At 35.6% G+C, this 22106-nt stretch overlaps 2 protein-coding genes across 3 annotated transcripts in view; one reads left to right on the top strand and one right to left on the bottom strand.

Moving 5' to 3' along the window:
• Window positions 1-22106, top strand: part of LARGE1 (LARGE xylosyl- and glucuronyltransferase 1) — a 394217-nt gene that overhangs the window by 329209 nt on the left and 42902 nt on the right. The window contains exons 8-9 of the mRNA XM_075855826.1: window positions 6032-6144; window positions 13642-13767. Of these exons, the coding sequence (XP_075711941.1) occupies window positions 6032-6144; window positions 13642-13767 (239 nt within the window). The remainder of the gene's footprint in view (window positions 1-6031; window positions 6145-13641; window positions 13768-22106) is intronic.
• The window catches only part of LOC142748662 (E3 ubiquitin/ISG15 ligase TRIM25-like), a 232115-nt gene that overhangs the window by 206851 nt on the left and 3158 nt on the right, over window positions 1-22106 (bottom strand). The window lies entirely within an intron of this gene.

Raw genomic sequence — 22106 nt, 5'->3', positions numbered from 1 at the left:
AGCAGAGACCCCCGCCGCATCTATAGGGGACACCGCAGATCATTTATATACCAATTATTGGGTCGACCAGTAAATAGAGGGTCCCGGGAACTGACCGGAGCACAATGGCCGCTCATTGTAGGTTCAGCAGCTGAAGATTTGTCCACTTACATGGACCAGAAATATTGGACTTTATCAGTTTGAGATAAGCGGCGCAACTGTCTTATAGCCGCTAATCCCCCTTAAAGAGCAAGGTATACAGTGTATCAGTGTGGGTTGTTCTATGTGAGATAAAACCGGCAGCATATCCAATCTCTCTCCTGTCTTGAACTCTACGCCGATATCTTTTATCTACACTGATACACTGTAACAAACCCTCAACTGTGTGAGCAGAGCTAGATCTGGATGGGTTTTCAGTTTCTGGACGTGAACAAAATTTGTTTCCATTCACTGAAACAAGCAGAGATCTTGAAAAACTACTGTAGATATTGTATATTGCCTTCTCTGTCAGCCACCACTAGATGGCGCTCACTGCATTGGATTTATACAGCTCAAATTAAATTCATTGCAATGAGCTCCCTCTAGTGGCAGCTGCTGTTAAACATAATTGTTTCAACTCATTCATGCTGTTAAGGGAAAAGTAATTCAGAGTCGGGGCCCGTAACATCCCGGCCCCCATAATAGTGGCGTGTTTTGCTTCGATCTATTCAAAGTTTACACCGATTTAAAGTGTGTATTGTCGTAAATGCAAAAGCGGAATTTTCCTTTAAGTGGTTTGGGGTGGGGTAGCAAGCACATTTTTGGAATGCAGCTTTGGATGTGACTGGAGAAGAAACATGATGTAATTTATGATGAATTCAAGACTTTCTTTTGTTATCTTTGAGCCGCATCTTTATCTTGTCCGTGGACAACCAATGATGGCGGCCGTTACGGGGACCTTAGAGGTGGTCACCCAGCTCTTCCCGGAGCCTGAAGGGCGTATATACCTGTATAGTCATGGTACTCTATGGAAGGGCAGATTTTTATGCCATTCAGTAGCAGCCCCCCCCCCCCCAGTAATGCGTTACCCGGTCACTGAGACGCGCCGGATTGTCCGTGGGCGCTCGGGGATGAGACGTGTTAAGTAAAGCTGACTTCCCATGGCTCCGCACCTTATGCAACGTGTGAATTATGTTTCTCGGTTTGTTCTCAGCCAAAAGAACATTCGCAGTTTTCGTATTTTCTCTGAAGATGTTTATGGTGTTGGGGTTTCTGGAGTTCACGACAAGCTGTGCCGGGCCCATTACCAGCTGAGATGTAAAATGTGGCGCAGACAAGCGGAGGCGTGGGGGAGGGGGGGGGTTAAAGGAACGTCTGCTTTTGTTGGAACGTTTGGTAAACTGAGTGTTACATGAAGCATTTGAGGTCTGACTGAGTAACATTCACTGACATGCGGCAGAATACCTTTCATCTGGATTATCAAATATTCTGGATTATTGGACGCTCATGGGACCTCTCGACAGACAGAACAAAAATATCAAATCTGTTACCGTCAATTTGTTTTTTTTACTTCAAGGATTCTTCCAGTAAAATGGTTTGTCTCTACTTAGAGGAATTTCCAAGAACTTCTATTCTGTTGTTTGAAAATTGATTGATTGAACTCCTTGATTGGTTAAAAGATTGAAAGAGCTGGTTGAGTGACTGGACTATCTGTTGCTTGATTCAATAATTGGACTATTAATTAATTAATTAATTAATTGAAATATTAGTTGTTTGATTAGAGTATTAGTTGATTGATTGGACTATTAGTTGATTGATTGGACTATTAGTTGTTTAATTGGACTATTGATTGTTTAGACTATTAGTTGATTGACTGGACTATTAGTTGTTTGATGGGACTATTAGTTGATTGATTGGACTATTAGTTGATTGATTGGACTATTAGTTGATTGATAGGACTATTAGATGTTTGATGGGACTATTAGTTGTTTGATTGGACTATTAGTTGATTGATAGGACTATTAGATGTTTGATGGGACTATTAGTTGTTTGATTGGACTATTAGTTGATTGATTGGACTATTAGTTGTTTAATTGGACTATTGATTGTTTAGACTATTAGTTGATTGACTGGACTATTAGTTGTTTGATGGGACTATTAGTTGATTGATTGGACTATTAGTTGATTGATTGGACTATTAGTTGATTGATTGGACTATTAGTTGTTTGATGGGACTATTAGTTGATTGATTGGACTATTAGTTGATTGATAGGACTATTAGATGTTTGATGGGACTATTAGTTGTTTGATTGGACTATTAGTTGATTGATTGGACTATTAGTTGTTTAATTGGACTATTGATTGTTTAGACTATTAGTTGATTGACTGGACTATTAGTTGTTTGATGGGACTATTAGTTGATTGATTGGACTATTAGTTGATTGATAGGACTATTAGATGTTTGATGGGACTATTAGTTGTTTGATTGGACTATTAGTTGTTTGATTGGACTATTTATTGTTTGATTGGACTATTAGTTAATTGATTGGACTATTAGTTTGATGGGACTATTAGTTATTTGATTGGACTATTTATTGTTTGATTGGACTATTAGTTGATTGATTGGACTATTAGATGTTTGATGGGACTATTAGTTATTTGATTGGACTATTTATTGTTTGATTGGACTATTAGTTGATTGATTGATTGATTGATTGGACTATTAGATGTTTGACTGGACTATTAGTTTGATGGGACTATTAGTTGTTTGATTGGACTATTTATTGTTTGATTGGACTATTAGTTGATTGATTGATTGGACTATTAGATGTTTGACTGGACTATTAGTTTGATGGGACTATTAGTTGTTTGATTGGACTATTTATTGTTTGATTGGACTATTAGTTGATTGATTGGACTATTAGATGTTTGATGGGACTATTAGTTTGATGGGACTATTAGTTGTTTGATTGGACTATTTATTGTTTGATTGGACTATTAGTTGATTGAATGGACTATTACGGTAGTTGATTGATTGACTGGACTATTAGATGTTTGACTGGACTATTAGCTGTTTGATGGGACTATTAGTTGTTTGATTGGACTATTAGATGTTTGACTGGACTATTAGATGTTTGATGGGACTATTAGTTTGATGGGACTATTAGTTGTTTGATTGGACTATTTATTGATTGATTGGACTATTAGATGATTGAATGGACTATTAGTTGATTGATTGATTGGACTATTAGATGTTTGACTGGACTATTAGATGTTTGATGGGACTATTAGTTGTTTGACTGGACTATTAGATGTTTGACTGGACTATTAGATGTTTGATGGGACTATTAGTTTGATGGGACTATTAGTTGTTTGATTGGACTATTAGTTGATTGATGGGACTATTGGTTGATTGATGGAACTATTGGTTGATTGATGGAACTATTGGTTGATTGATGGGACTATTAGTTGATTGAATGGACTATTAGTTGATTGATTGATTGACTGGACTATTAGTTGTTTGATGGGACTATTAGTTGATTGAATGGACTATTAGTTGATTGGGCTATTAGATGTTTGATGGGACTATTAGTTGTTTGACTGGACTATTAGATGTTTGACTGGACTATTAGATGTTTGATGGGACTATTAGTTTGATGGGACTATTAGTTGTTTGATTGGACTATTAGTTGATTGATGGGACTATTGGTTGATTGATGGAACTATTGGTTGATTGATGGAACTATTGGTTGATTGATGGGACTATTAGTTGATTGAATGGACTATTAGTTGATTGATTGATTGACTGGACTATTAGTTGATTGATAGGACTATTAGTTGTTTGATGGGACTATTAGTTGATTGATTGGACTATTAGTTGATTGATAGGACTATTAGATGTTTGATGGGACTATTAGTTGTTTGATTGGACTATTAGTTGATTGATTGGACTATTAGTTGTTTAATTGGACTATTGATTGTTTAGACTATTAGTTGATTGACTGGACTATTAGTTGTTTGATGGGACTATTAGTTGATTGATTGGACTATTAGTTGATTGATAGGACTATTAGATGTTTGATGGGACTATTAGTTGTTTGATTGGACTATTAGTTGTTTGATTGGACTATTTATTGTTTGATTGGACTATTAGTTAATTGATTGGACTATTAGTTTGATGGGACTATTAGTTATTTGATTGGACTATTTATTGTTTGATTGGACTATTAGTTGATTGATTGGACTATTAGATGTTTGATGGGACTATTAGTTATTTGATTGGACTATTTATTGTTTGATTGGACTATTAGTTGATTGATTGATTGATTGGACTATTAGATGTTTGACTGGACTATTAGTTTGATGGGACTATTAGTTGTTTGATTGGACTATTTATTGTTTGATTGGACTATTAGTTGATTGATTGATTGGACTATTAGATGTTTGACTGGACTATTAGTTTGATGGGACTATTAGTTGTTTGATTGGACTATTTATTGTTTGATTGGACTATTAGTTGATTGATTGGACTATTAGATGTTTGATGGGACTATTAGTTTGATGGGACTATTAGTTGTTTGATTGGACTATTTATTGTTTGATTGGACTATTAGTTGATTGAATGGACTATTACGGTAGTTGATTGATTGACTGGACTATTAGATGTTTGACTGGACTATTAGCTGTTTGATGGGACTATTAGTTGTTTGATTGGACTATTAGATGTTTGACTGGACTATTAGATGTTTGATGGGACTATTAGTTTGATGGGACTATTAGTTGTTTGATTGGACTATTTATTGATTGATTGGACTATTAGATGATTGAATGGACTATTAGTTGATTGATTGATTGGACTATTAGATGTTTGACTGGACTATTAGATGTTTGATGGGACTATTAGTTGTTTGACTGGACTATTAGATGTTTGACTGGACTATTAGATGTTTGATGGGACTATTAGTTTGATGGGACTATTAGTTGTTTGATTGGACTATTAGTTGATTGATGGGACTATTGGTTGATTGATGGAACTATTGGTTGATTGATGGAACTATTGGTTGATTGATGGGACTATTAGTTGATTGAATGGACTATTAGTTGATTGATTGATTGACTGGACTATTAGTTGTTTGATGGGACTATTAGTTGATTGAATGGACTATTAGTTGATTGGGCTATTAGATGTTTGACTGGACTATTAGATGTTTGATGGGACTATTAGTTTGATGGGACTATTAGTTGTTTGATGGGACTATTAGTTGTTTGATGGGACTATTAGTTGATTACTTTGACTATTAGATGATTGATTGGACTATTACTTAATTGCTTGGACCATTTATTGCTTGGAATACTAGTTGATTGGACTATTAGTTGATTGATTATATTATTTATTGGACTATTGGTCGATTGATTGGATTCATTGATTGGACAATTAGTTGATAATTGTGACTGACTGATTTATTGATTGAGAGTACTAGGGGTCCTATTACCCAGCCCGATATGGGCCCGTGAAAACGGGCACCGATCAACGTGACAGCTTGTTGATCGGCGCTCGTTTGCTGCTTTCACAAAGAGCATTGATTGGTTATGTATGGGGACGAGCTACGATTTTTCGCCACAATACATTTCCATTATACAGGGAGATGTGCTGCCGAAAGCGACCATTTTATTGGTGGCGTAGAAGAGCAGATCATCCGGTGAATGAACGTTCGGTCGTTTATGGACTGATTGGGATGCAGCCATCATAGGAACACTCATTTTCCCGATCACTGGCCCATGTAATAGGGCCTTAGGCCGGGGGCTACACCTCGGCTTTTGTAGCGCTAGTGATTGATTTTAACTCTTGAGTGACAGCTGCAGTCCACAAGATCGCATGCGACTCCATGTATTCCCGTGAACTGCAGCTGTAGCTCAATAGTTAAAACCAAACAGTAGCGCTACAAAAGCCGAGGTGTAGCCCGAGCCTCAGTCAACCAAAACTTGATTAAATCATAAATGGATTAATTAATTGGTAATGTTATTTCTTATTTTAATTATTGATTGATGAGTTGATTGGTTTCTCTCCTGACAGGGGTGATACTTTTGCTCCTAGACAAGTTGCGAAAGATGAAATGGGAGCAGATGTGGCGCCTGACGGCAGAACGGGAACTGATGAGCATGTTATCTACCTCCTTGGCTGATCAAGTAAGAGCGTAGCCTCCATATCTGTCACATATTCAATGGTGGTGATATTCATGCCCGGCCTCATCTCCTCACACCGTACAGTGAAAGCAAAATCCATGTGTGTTCTTTAGTTAAAATAACCCAGTAAGAGCAAATTAATAATTAATGTGAACAAATTTAAAATACAGAACTGCAAGTGCGTGCAGCGGGTACAGTACATGGGCTGTGTGCCCGGCATCATAATCATCAGGACTCACTGTAACATAACAAGGGTCTGCTTCTGTTCTATGTATGCACATAAGTATGATGGGAGTTGTAGTGCTGCCCACTTGGAATAGAAAATAACTACTATAATACTGCCCCCTATGTACAAGAATATAACTACTATAATACTGCTCCTATATACAAGAATATAACTACTATAATACTGCTCCTATATACAAGAATATAACTACTATAATACTACCCCCTATATACAAGAATATAACTACTATAATACTGCACCTATATACAAGAATATAACTACTATAATACTGCCCCCTATATACAAGAATATAACTACTATAATACTGCACCTATATACAAGAATATAACTACTATAATACTGCTCCCTATATACAAGAATATAACTACTATAATACTGCTCCTATATACAAGAATATAACTACTATAATACTGCCCCTATATACAAGAATATAACTACTATAATACTGCTCCTATATACAAGAATATAACTACTATAATACTGCTCCTATATACAAGAATATAACTACTATAATACTGCCCTATATACAAGAATATAACTACTATAATACTGCCTCCTATATACAAGAATATAACTACTATAATACTGCCTCCTATATACAAGAATATAACTACTATAATACTGCCCCCTATATACAAGACTATAACTACTATAATACTGCCCCCTATATACAAGAATATAACTACTATAATACTGCCCCCTATATACAAGAATATAACTACTATAATACTGCCCCCTATATACAAGAATATAACTACTATAAAACTGCCCCTATATACAAGAATATAACTACTATAATACTGCCCCCTATATACAAGAATATAACTACTATAATACTGCTCCTATATACAAGAATATAACTACTATAATACTGCATCCTATATACAAGAATATAACTACTATAATACTGCATCCTATATACAAGAATATAACTACTATAATACTGTCCCCTTCATACAATATAACTACTATAATACTGCCTCCTATATACAAGAATATAACTACTATAATACTACCCCCTATATACAAGAATATAACTACTATAATACTGCCCCTATATATAAGACTATAACTACTATAATACTGCCTCCTATGTACAAGAATATAACTACTATAATACTGTCCCCTATATACAAGAATATAACTACTATAATACTGTCCCTATATACAAGAATATAACTACTATAATACTGCCCCTATATACAAGAATATAACTACTATAATACTGCTCCTATATACAAGAATATAACTACTATAATACTGCTCCTATATACAAGAATATAACTACTATAATACTGCCCCTATATACAAGAATATAACTACTATAATACTGCTCCTATATACAAGAATATAACTACTATAATACTGTCCCTATATACAAGAATATAACTACTATAATACTGCCCCTATATACAAGAATATAACTACTATAATACTGCTCCTATATACAAGAATATAACTACTATAATACTGCTCCTATATACAAGAATATAACTACTATAATACTGCCCCTATATACAAGAATATAACTACTATAATACTGCTCCCTATATACAAGAATATAACTACAATAATACTGCTCCTATATACAAGAATATAACTACTATAATACTGTCCCCTTCATACAATATAACTACTATAATACTGTCCCCTATATACAAGAATATAACTACTATAATACTGTCCCTATATACAAGGATATAACTACTATAATACTGCCTCCTATATACAAGAATATAACTACTATAATACTGTCCCTATATACAAGAATATAACTACTATAATACTGCTCCTATATACAAGAATATAACTACTATAATACTGCTCCTATATACAAGAATATAACTACTATAATACTGCCCCTATATACATGAATATAACTACTATAATACTGCCTCCTATATACAAGAATATAACTACTATAATACTGCCCCTATATACAAGAATATAACTACTATAATACTGCCTCTATATACAAGAATATAACTACTATAATACTGCCCCTATATACAAGAATATAACTACTATAATACTGCCTCCTATATACAAGAATATAACTACTATAATACTGCCTCCTATATACAAGAATATAACTACTATAATACTGCTCCCTATATACAAGAATATAACTACAATAATACTGCTCCTATATACAAGAATATAACTACTATAATACTGCCCCTATATACAAGAATATAACTACTATAATACTGTCCCTATATACAAGAATATAACTACTATAATACTGCTCCCTATATACAAGAATATAACTACTATAATACTGTCCCCTTCATACAATATAACTACTATAATACTGTCCCCTATATACAAGAATATAACTACTATAATACTGTCCCTATATACAAGAATATAACTACTATAATACTGCCTTCTATATACAAGAATATAACTACTATAATACTGTCCCTATATACAAGAATATAACTACTATAATACTGCTCCTATATACAAGAATATAACTACTATAATACTGCCTCTATATACAAGAATATAACTACTATAATACTGCCCCTATATACAAGAATATAACTACTATAATACTGCCTCCTATATACAAGAATATAACTACTATAATACTGCTCCCTATATACAAGAATATAACTACAATAATACTGCTCCTATATACAAGAATATAACTACTATAATACTGCTCCTATATACAAGAATATAACTACTATAATACTGCCCCTATATACAAGAATATAACTACTATAATACTGTCCCTATATACAAGAATATAACTACTATAATACTGCTCCCTATATACAAGAATATAACTACAATAATACTGCTCCTATATACAAGAATATAACTACTATAATACTGCCCCCTATATACAAGTATATAACTACTATAATACTGCCCCTATATACAAGAATATAACTACTATAATACTGCCCCTATATACAAGAATATAACTACTATAATACTGCCCCCTATATACAAGAATATAACTACTATAATACTGTCCCCTTCATACAATATAACTACTATAATACTGTCCCCTATATACAAGAATATAACTACTATAATACTGTCCCTATATACAAGAATATAACTACTATAATACTGTCCCTATATACAAGAATATAACTACTATAATACTGCCTCCTATATACAAGAATATAACTACTATAATACTGTCCCTATATACAAGAATATAACTACTATAATACTGCTCCTATATACAAGAATATAACTACTATAATACTGCTCCTATATACAAGAATATAACTACTATAATACTGCCCCTATATACATGAATATAACTACTATAATACTGCCTCCTATATACAAGAATATAACTACTATAATACTGCCCCTATATACAAGAATATAACTACTATAATACTGCCTCTATATACAAGAATATAACTACTAGAATACTGCCCCTATATACAAGAATATAACTACTAGAATACTGCCCCTATATACAAGAATATAACTACTATAATACTACCCCCTATATACAAGAATATAACTACTATAATACTGCTCCTATATACAAGAATATAACTACTATTATACTGCCTCCTATATACAATAATATAACTACTATAATACTGCCCCTATATACAAGAATATAACTACTATAATACTGCCTCCTATATACAAGAATATAACTACTATAATACTGCCTCCTATATAGAAGACTATAACTACTATAATACTGCCCTATATACAAGAATATAGCTACTATTATACTGCCCCTATATACAAGAATATAACTACTATAATACTGCCCCCTATATACAAGACTATAACTACTATAATACTGCCCCCTATATACAAGAATATAACTACTATAATACTGCCCCTATATACAAGAATATAACTACTATAATACTGCTCCTATATACAAGAATATAACTACTATAATACTGCCTCCTATATACAAGAATATAACTACTATAATACTGCCCCTATATACAAGAATATAACTACTATAATACTGCCCCTATATACAAGAATATAACTACTATAATACTGCCCCCTATATACAAGAATATAACTACTATAATACTGCCCCCTATATGCAAGAATATAACTACTATAATACTGCCCCCTATATACAAGAATATAGCTACTATAATACTGCCCCTATATACAAGAATATAACTACTATAATACTGCCCCCTATATACAAGAATATAACTACTATAATACTGCCCCCTATATACAAGAATATAACTACTATAATACTGCCCCCTATATACAAGAATATAACTACTATAATACTGCCCCCTATATACAAGAATATAACTACTATAATACTGCCCCCTATATACAAGAATATAGCTACTATAATACTGCCCCTATATACAAGAATATAACTACTATAATACTGCCCCCTATATACAAGAATATAACTACTATAATACTGCCCCCTATATACAAGAATATAACTACTATAATACTTCCCCTATATACAAGAATATAACTACTATAATACTGTCCCTATATACAAGAATATAACTACTATAATACTGCCCCCTATATACAAGAATATAACTACTATAATACTGCCTCCTATATACAAGAATATAACTACTATAATACTGCCCCTATATACAAGAATATAACTACTATAATACTGCCCCCTATATACAATAATATAACTACTGTAATACTGCCTCCTATATACAAGAATATAGCTACTATAATACTGCCCCTATATACAAGAATATAACTACTATAATACTGCCCCCTATATACAAGAATATAACTACTATAATACTGCTCCTATATACAAGAATATAACTACTATAATAGTGCCCCTATATACAAGAATATAACTACTATAATACTGCCCCCTATATACAAGAATATAACTACTATAATACTGCCTCCTATATACAAGAATATAACTACTATAATACTGCCCCTATATACAAGAATATAACTACTATAATACTGCCCCTATATACAAGAATATAACTACTAAAATACTGCCCCCTATATACAAGAATATAACTACTATAATACTGCCCCTATATACTAGAATATAACTAATATAATACTGCTCCTATATACAAGAATATAACTACTATAATACTGCCCCCTATATACAAGAATATAACTACTATCATACTGCCCCCTATATACAAGAATATAACTACTATAATACTGCTCCTATATACAATAATATAATTACTATAATACTGCCCACTATATATAAGAATATAACTACTATAATACTGCCCCCTATATACAAGAATATAACTATTATACTGCCCCTATATACAAGAATATAACTACTATAATACTGCCCCCTATATACAAGAATATAACTACTATAATACTGCCTCCTATATACAAGAATATAACTACTATAATACTACCCCCTATATACAAGAATATAACTACTATAATACTGCCCCCTATATACAAGAATATAACTACTATAATACTGCCCCCTATATACAAGAATATAACGACTATAATACTGCCTCCTATATACAAGAATATAATTACTATAATACTGCCCCCTATATACAAGAATATAACTACTATAATACTGCCCCCTATATACAAGAATATAACTACTATAATACTGCCCCCTATATACAAGAATATAATTACTATAATACTGCCCCCTATATACAAGAATATAACTACTATAATACTGCCCCCTATGTACAAGAATATAACTACTATAATACTGCCCCCTATTTACAAGAATATAACTACTATAATACTGCCCCCTATATACAAGAATATAACTACTATAATACTGCCCCCTATGTACAAGAATATAACTACTATAATACTGCCCCTATATACAAGAATATAACTACTATAATACTGCCTCCTATATACAAGAATATAACTACTATAATACTGCCTCCTATATACAAGAATATAACTACTATAATACTGCCCCTATATACAAGAATATAACTACTATAATACTGCCCCCTATATACAAGAATATAACTACTATAATACTGCTCCTATATACAAGAATATAACTACTATAATACTGCCCCCTATATACAAGAATATAACTACTATAATACTGCCCCCTATATACAAGAATATAACTACTATAATACTGCCTCCTATATACAAGAATATAACTACTATAATACTGCCCCTATATACAAGAATATAACTACTATAATACTGCCCCTATATACAAGAATATAACTACTATAATACTGCCCCTATATACAAGAATATAACTACTATAATACTGCCTCCTGTATACAAGAATATAACTACTATAATACTGCCTCCTATATACAAGAATATAACTACTATAATACTGCCCCTATATACAAGAATATAACTACTATAATACTGCCTCCTGTATACAAGAATATAACTACTATAATACTGTCCCTATATACAAGAATATAACTACTATAATACTGCTCCTATATACAAGAATATAACACTGCTCCTATATACAAGAATATAACTACTATAATACTGCCCCTATATACAAGAATATAACTACTATAATACTGTTCCCTATATACAAGAATATAACTACTATAATACTGCCCCTATATACAAGAATATAACTACTATAATACTGCCCCTATATACAAGAATATAACTACTATAATACTGCCCCCTATATACAAGAATATAACTACTATAATACTGCTCCTATATACAAGAATATAACTACTATAATACTGCTCCTATATACAAGAATATAACTACTATAATACTGTCCCCTATATACAAGAATATAACTACTATAATACTGCCTCTATATACAAGAATATAACTACTATAATACTGCCCCCTATATACAAGAATATAACTACTATAATACTGCCCTCTATATACAAGAATATAACTACTATAATACTGCTCCTATATACAAGAACATAACTACTATAATACTGCTCCTATATACAAGAATATAACTACTATAATACTGCTCCTATATACAAGAATATAACTACTATAATACTGCCCCCTATATACAAGAATATAACTACTATAATACTGCCCCCTATATACAAGAATATAACTACTATAATACTGCCCCCTATATACAAGAATATAACTACTATAATACTGCCCCCTATATACAAGATTATAACTACTATAATACTGCCCCCTATATACAAGATTATAGTTGACCCCTGATCATTTGTGTTCCTGATACTATATATATACATACACATTCAGTATACCCACACGCTGTCAGTATCATTTAGAGATTTCCCGTTTCCCTGAACATGGTGTCTTCCCTCTTTCTTTCTCTCCAGGACATTTTCAACGCTGTCATCAAGCAGAACCCGTTTCTGGTTCATCAGCTCCCCTGTTTCTGGAACGTGCAGCTGTCGGATCACACCCGCTCCGAGCAGTGCTACCGAGACGTCTCTGATCTGAAGGTGAGGTGTGACGCGGCTTCCAGACTTACTAATTATAACTCTCGCCATTTACATGAAGCAATTATTATGATATTACGATAAGATTTTATTTCTAGAATGGTCTTCGTCTTCTATTACTAGTCCTAGTGAATATTCATACATCCCAAGGCTCCCAATTTCCATGATATTGACTGACAAATCAGACCTCAGTGGGGTGGGACTTATGCAAATATGCACTTAATGTGGGCGTTTCTGAGAGGGATTGTGGGTAAGGAATAAAATGTCCTACGGATGGGGATTCCAATGTTTAGAGGAATAAACATGTGACTGAGATCGCTCCTCGTAGACGTACTTGCCAATAGTCCTTTTTTTTTTTTGTGGTGCTCTCCGCGATCTAGACCGATATATGGAGTTATTTATGATCATTTCATGGTGTTTTTGGCATTTTTTTGTAGCATTTTCAGGCAGAACAAGGGAGGAGCTATTTAGGATTCATGATAATTGAAATGGCGTCAACCTTTTTATGGTCGTAAAAATATCAGTAATGTCTCATCGGTGGTGTAACGTGTAACTGGGCCTACGTCAGATGGTCGTAATGCGGACGAATTTTCGCATTTGTATTACGACGGCAAGACCCGGTTCCAAGTAAGGTTGTAGGGCGTTTTACAGTAAGTCCGGTCCACTTGGCCACAGGGTCCTGGTCTTAATACGGATGATAAAATATACAGCTGTCTAAATGAGACCTTAAAGGGATTTACCAATTTTTTGTATAAATGAACCATAAACAGATCCCAACACTGTGACAAACCTAGCATGATAAACCCTAAGGAACTGACCGCAAGCAGAGATCTTGCAAATGGTGAGGAATTGAAACAACAATTCAGCTTCATTTACATAAAACCAGAAGATCCGATAACCAATCCAATTCAATCCCAACCAATCACAATTTTTATTGCCCGACAATTTTACGTCCCGCACGTCCCCTCATTCACTATGACAGGTCTCAATTTCGTCTTTCGTAATCTTTTCGTTTTCGCCTCTTCGCCCTGCAGCTTTCTAATTAGTTTAATGTTCCAATAACCCGGTGACCTTTGATTTTACAACTGTGATTTATACCTTGCATCCCATAAATAACGCTTTTCGTCTCACCGCGTCCCCGCAAAGGGTTAATTAATGAGGGCAGAGTGCAGAAACCCATTAGGGAGGGGTCACACTGGCCGTAACACATTGCGGCCCGTTTACTAAACAAATTGCGCCATGTTTTGTAAAAGACGTGCATTTATCTGCAACATATATGGGGGGTTTGAAAAAGACGTATTAAAGGGGCGTGGCTGAGCGTGCAGTGGCCGCGCCAAATTTATTAGCATAGGGAAAGCCATCTGAACCCTCAGCAGAGCTGGCACGTAAAGGACTCTGGGCAAAACTGGTCACTATGTTTATACCTAGTGCAGGGCCTCAGGGGGCGGAGCATGACACAAAGAGAGAATTCCTGTGTCATGCTCTGCCCCCTCAGCAAAACTGGCCTTGTCGTCCATAGCAACCAATCACAGCATAGTGTCCGTTTTGGATAGATAGATAGATATGAGATAGATAGATATGAGATAGATAGATAGATAGATAGATAGATAGATAGATAGATAGATAGATAGATAGATAGATAGATAGATAGATAGATAGATAGATAGATAGATAGATAGATAGATATGAGATAGATAGATAGATAGATAGATAGATAGATAGATAGATAGATAGATATGAGATAGATAGATAGATATGAGATAGATAGATAGATAGATAGATAGATAGATATGAGATAGATAGATAGATAGATAGATAGATAGATAGATAGATAATGAGATAGATAGATATGAGATAGATAGATATGAGATAGATAGATAGATAGATAGATAGATAGATAGATAGATAGATAGATAGATAGATAGATAGATAGACAGACAGACAGACAGATAGATAGATAGATAGATAGATAGATATGAGATAGATAGATAGATAGATAGATAGATAGATAGATAGATAGATAGATAGATAGATATGAGATAGAGAGATAGATAGATAGATAGATATGAGATAGAGAGATAGATAGATAGATAGAGAGATAGATAGATAGATAGAGAGATAGAGAGATAGATAGATATGAGATAGATAGATAGATAGATAGATAGATAGATAGATAGATAGATAGATAGATAGATAGATAGATATGAGATAGATAGATAGATAGATAGATAGATAGATAGATAGATAGATAGATAGATAGATAGATAGATAGATAGATAGATAGATATGAGATAGATAGATAGATAGATAGATAGATAGATAGATAGATAGATAGATAGATAGATATGAGATAGATAGATAGATAGATAGATAGATAGATAGATAGATAGATAGATAGATATGAGATAGATAGATAGATATGAGATAGATAGATAGATAGATAGATATATATGAGATAGATAGATAGATAGATAGATAGATATATATGAGATAGATAGATAGATAGATAGATAGATAGATAGATAGATAGATAGATAGATAGATAGATAGATAGATAGATAGATAGATGGAAATGATATTTCCAATGATGGAAATATCTTCATCTTTGGAGCAGAGGCCGACTGTCATAACTCCCTACAGAAAGAGAGAAACAGCTATGACAGCACCGTCAACAAAAGCGGGAAAAAACTACTGAATCTATGTCGAAGCTTAGGACTCCACATACTGAATGGCCGCACCAAGGGAGACTCTTTAGGAAGGTATACACTAAACTCCCATGTAGGCAGCAGTGTAGTAGACTATGCCATCACGGACATGGACCCCGCAAACATTGGCGCACTCATAGTCACTCCACAAACGCACCTGTCAGATCACAACCAATTACTTCTATACATCAAATCCACAACCAAACCATCTGCACAAAAACCACATCAAACCGGCCTCTTCAACCTGCCCCCATCTTATAAATGGTCCAAAACGTCAACTATAAAATATAAAGAGACAATGAACAGACCAGAAGTGCAGGAGATGCTTCACAACCTCTACAACAAGGTGTATGAGACAAGCCCAGGAGGGGTCAATCAGGCCGTAAATGACCTCAATAATATATTCTATACCATGGCAGAGAAGTCTGACCTGAAAAGATGTGACTACAAGAGGCCACAAGAAATACATCCTAACGGTTGGTTTGACCGTGAGTGCAAAGAAGTACGGAAGACCCTAAGAAATGCCTCAAATAAGAAGCACCGAGACCCAAACAACACCGGTCTGAAGGAGGCCTACAGCAACATACAGAGGCAATACAAGACCATCCTCCGAAAGAAAAAACAAAGGCACATCTCCACCAAACTTACCCAACTCCAAGATGCCCTCCATGACAACTCGTTCTGGGAATTATGGAAACACATGGGCAAAAATTGCAAGAAAAACAACCTTCATATTCAAAATGGCAACATCTGGCTCCAATATTTCAGGGACCTCTACAAAGATATCCCGAAAGAAGAACAAAGCCAAGAACAAAAACAAATAATATCAAAATTGAAGGCGATGGAGGAAACACTTAAAGATTCTCAAAACCCCCTGGATACACCAATAACACTGCAAGAAGTAACAGAGAGAACCTCAGACATAAGGTGTAAAAAATCCAGCGGCCTAGACAGAATCTCACCAGAAATGATAAAACACAGCCCGCCAGAAATACAGGCCGCAATAGTCAAACTATTTAATATGGTGCTGAGTGCCGGCTACTTCCCGCAAATCTGGAACCAAGGCCTTATAACACCAATCCACAAGAGTGGGGACAGGTACGACCCGGCCAACTACCGAGGGATATGTGTCAGCAGCAACCTGGGGAAACTGTTCAGCAGCATCCTGAATAAGAGAATCCTCAGCTTCCTCACCCAGCACAATGTCCTCCACCAAAGCCAAGCTGGGTTCATGCCAAACCACCGCACCACTGACCACATCTACACCCTGCGCAGCCTCATCAAGAGCCACGTCCACAATACAAAGCATGGGAAGATTTACGCCTGTTTTGTGGACTTTAAGAAGGCCTTTGACTCAGTGTGGCACCCGGGCCTATTCCTGAAACTGCTGGAGAGCGGAATAGGAGGTAAAACCTATGACGTCATCAGAAGCTCCTACACAGAGAACAGATGCAGCGTGAAGGTGAACGGGAGAAGAACGGCTGATTTCCAGCAGAGCCGAGGAGTCAGACAAGGCTGCAGCCTCAGTCCAACGCTCTTCAACATCTACATCAATGAACTGGCCACAGCTCTGGAATCCTCCTCAGCACCAGGTCTCGCCCTCCATGACACCCAGGTGAAATTCCTGCTGTATGCAGATGACCTTCTGTTACTATCACCAACCGAGAAAGGTCTCCAAGACAACCTGCAAATCCTAGAAAAATTCAGCTCCACGTGGGCACTACCCATCAATGCCAAGAAAACCAACATCATGGTGTTCCAGAAGAGAAACTCAAAATCCCCCAGGCACCCGACCTTCACACTAAATAACGCCACAATCACAGCGACCGACAGGTACACTTACCTGGGCCTAGAAATCAACCAATCAGGAAGCTTTAAACAAGCCATAGAGATTCTGAAAGACAAGGCGTGCAAAACCTTCTATGCCATCAGACGAAAACTCTATCATCTCAAACCACCAGTGACGGTCTGGCTGAAAATCTTTGACTCCATCATCTCCCCAATCCTCCTGTATGCCAGTGAAGTCTGGGGTCCGGACACATACCCAGACTGGTCAAGGTGGGATTCCAGCCCAACAGAAATCTTCCACCTAGAATTCTGCAAACACCTTCTCCAAGTCCATCGGAGCACCTCAAATAGTGCCTGTCGGGCAGAACTGGGCAGATTCCCACTACACCTCACAATCCAGAAGAGGGCGCTATCATTCTGGGCCCATCTACACAGCAGCAGGCAAAGTTCCTATCACCATAAAGCCCTGTTACACCAAGGGGTCCCAGGTAAACCAGGCCCCCCAGAACATCTCACCCTGACCCGGCCTGAAGAAAATGTCACCCAGCGCGGCCTCACAAAAGCCGAAATCAAGAAGACAATAGACAAAGGCCAAGAGGAATATATCAGTGACTGGAGGAACGACATAAAGACATCCCAGAAACTGACAATATACCGGAGTCTACAGCGGGAATATAAACTGGCGCCATATCTGGAGAAACTGCCAAACCACAGAGACAGACAGATCCTGAGCCGCTACAGACTGAGCGCCCACAACCTGCTCATCGAATCCGGGCGCCACAGACAGACCTACAAGCCCAGGGAGAGCCGACTGTGCCAACAGTGCGACCAGGAGGCCATGGAGGATGAGGCCCACTTCCTGCTACACTGCTCCAAATACTCAGCAGTAAGGGACACTCACTTCAGGAGACTCTCTGATCTCTTACCGGACTTCAGCTCCATGGAAGAGGAAGAGAAACTGTACATCCTGCTGGGTGAAGAGGAAACCACAGTGGGCACAGCGGCACAATATGTCACTGCATGCCATAAACTGAGAGAGACATGATATGCCATGGACTTGTATAACCCCGACCCTAGATATGTCCCTATCCCCAAGCCCTCAGTCCCTATCCCTCATTCCCTTACTTCTTACTTGCTTTGGCAATGCTAATATGTATTTGGTCCTGCCAATAAAGCTTCTTTGAATTTGAATTTGAATTTGATAGATAGATAGATGATAGATAGATAGATAGATAGATAGATATGAGAGATAGATAGATAGATAGATAGATAGATAGATAGATAGATAGATAGATAGATAGATAGATAGATAGATAGATAGATAGATAGATAGATAGATATGAGATAGATAGATAGATAGATAGGAGATAGATAGATAGATAGATAGGAGATAGATAGATAGATAGATAGATAGATAGATAGATAGATAGATAGATAGATAGAGACATTACAAGGTAAATGTGAACTATCTAAAGTTCTGTAAGTCAGCGGAACTTTCCTCAGATCTCGGTGAGGGTTAATAATAGCTATTTTATGTAAGAACTTGTGTTCCGGCTTTAGAATCCATTTGCGCTTGTTATTTACACGTATTGCCAGAGAATAAAGAATTAAAGCGGCGCCGAGTGCCAATTACCAGCGGCTTTATTGGTGCTCAGCGAGAGAACACGTGTACCCTTCCATGTTACTGACACCTCTCCCCGTTATCACGCAGACTTATTACACCTGGAGATATTTCCACGAGCTTGTTCTACACGTTATCTATTAATAAAGGATATTATGTCATTAATAAGCGGCATAACGAAGCCGGAAATGAATGAAGGGAAGAACGAGCCGCTCCACATTCACTCCGAGCTTAATACTCAGGACAGACGGATAGATCTTCACTTGTGATGTAATATCAGGGGCGGAACAAGGGTTTATCTGTGTATCTAGATAATCCAGTCTCAAAAACAAGGGCAAACCTAGGAGGGGGGTCCAGATGTATTTGTACCCCCAGCAGACGCCCCAAAATGCCCCCCAGTATACTCACATTCACTGCCAACTCCCTACATGTTCTACATTATCAGTTTTTATACAGGGGGGTTTAGGTGTCAGTATACCTGTTACTATCTATCCCTAGTGGTCTAGAGAGGTTTAGGGGATAGATAGATAGATAGATAGATAGATAGATAGATAGATAGATAGATAGATAGATAGATAGATAGATAGATAGATAGATATGAGATAGATAGATAGATATGAGATAGATAGATAGATATGAGATAGATAGATAGATATGAGATAGATAGATAGATATGAGATAGATAGATAGATAGATATGAGATAGATAGATAGATAGATATGAGATAGATAGATAGATAGATATGAGATAGATAGATAGATAGATATGAGATAGATAGATAGATAGATATGAGATAGATAGATAGATATGAGATAGATAGATAGATAGATATGAGATAGATAGATAGATATGAGATAGATAGATAGATAGATAGATAGATGATAGATAGATAGATAGATAGATAGATATGAGATAGATAGATATGAGATAGATAGATATGAGATAGATAGATATGAGATAGATAGATATGAGATAGATAGATATGAGATAGATAGATATGAGATAGATAGATAGATAGATAGATAGATAGATAGATAGATAGATAGATAGATAGATAGATAGATAGATAGATAGATATGAGATAGATAGATAGATATGAGATAGATAGATAGATAGATAGATAGATAGATAGATAGATAGATAGATAGATAGGAGATAGATAGATAGATAGATAGATAGATAGATATGAGATAGATAGATAGATAGATAGATAGATAGATAGATAGATAGATAGATATGAGATAGATAGATAGATAGATAGATATGAGATAGATAGATAGATAGATAGATATGAGATAGATAGATAGATATGAGATAGATAGATAGATAGATAGATAGATAGATAGATAGATAGATAGGAGATAGATAGATAGATAGATAGATAGATAGATATGAGATAGATAGATAGATAGATAGATAGATAGATAGATAGATAGATAGATAGATATGAGATAGATAGATAGATAGATAGATATGAGATAGATAGATAGATAGATAGATATGAGATAGATAGATAGATAGATATGAGATAGATAGATAGATAGATAGATAGATAGATAGATAAAAATCTGTCTGCCTGCAGCCACCACTAGAGGGAGCTCACTGAATACAGAATGATGCAGTTTCTATTTAAACTTAATCCTGACCTGTAAGGTGCTCCCCCTTGTGGCGGCTGCTGGCAGAAAGAAGTCTGACACGGGCCACAGAGCTAAGGCTCTGTTCACACAGTAAGAATAGTGCAGCATAAAGTTCTTCTTGTCGTCAAAAAGACAGAAACCCTGACAGCCCCCATATATGTCACTGGGGTTCATTTGTCACCATTAGGATCAACTGGCGTCTTTTCACGCTGGTGTCATGGCCTCCATTCAGTGGGAAAAGAGCCGAAGTGTTATATGGAGACAGGCAGGTCCAAAAGCCAACTCAGATTGTTAACAGCGCCTCCGATGTGGAGATAGGGAACTGCATGCACTCCCATTCTCTAAGATATTGTTATTTCAGAAATCGTTCCCACTGGCGGCAGGAGGTATCCGGAACGATGGCAGTTCAGCGAGGGAGAGCGATCCCAAATAAATCATTTAGGGAATTTCTATTCATGTGATCGACTAAGCGATCAGGTCTCTGAATTGTAGCATCTCTTATAGGGGATGGGCAAAGCTGCTGATATAACCGGTGCCAATTCTCAAGATGGTGCCAGCTATATACTGTATGTATTGACCATCTCGGGGTGG

Source organism: Rhinoderma darwinii, chromosome 3, assembly GCF_050947455.1.
Source record: "Rhinoderma darwinii isolate aRhiDar2 chromosome 3, aRhiDar2.hap1, whole genome shotgun sequence".
Taxonomy (NCBI): domain Eukaryota; kingdom Metazoa; phylum Chordata; class Amphibia; order Anura; family Rhinodermatidae; genus Rhinoderma; species Rhinoderma darwinii.
This window is presented reverse-complemented; position numbering and strand designations above follow the sequence as displayed.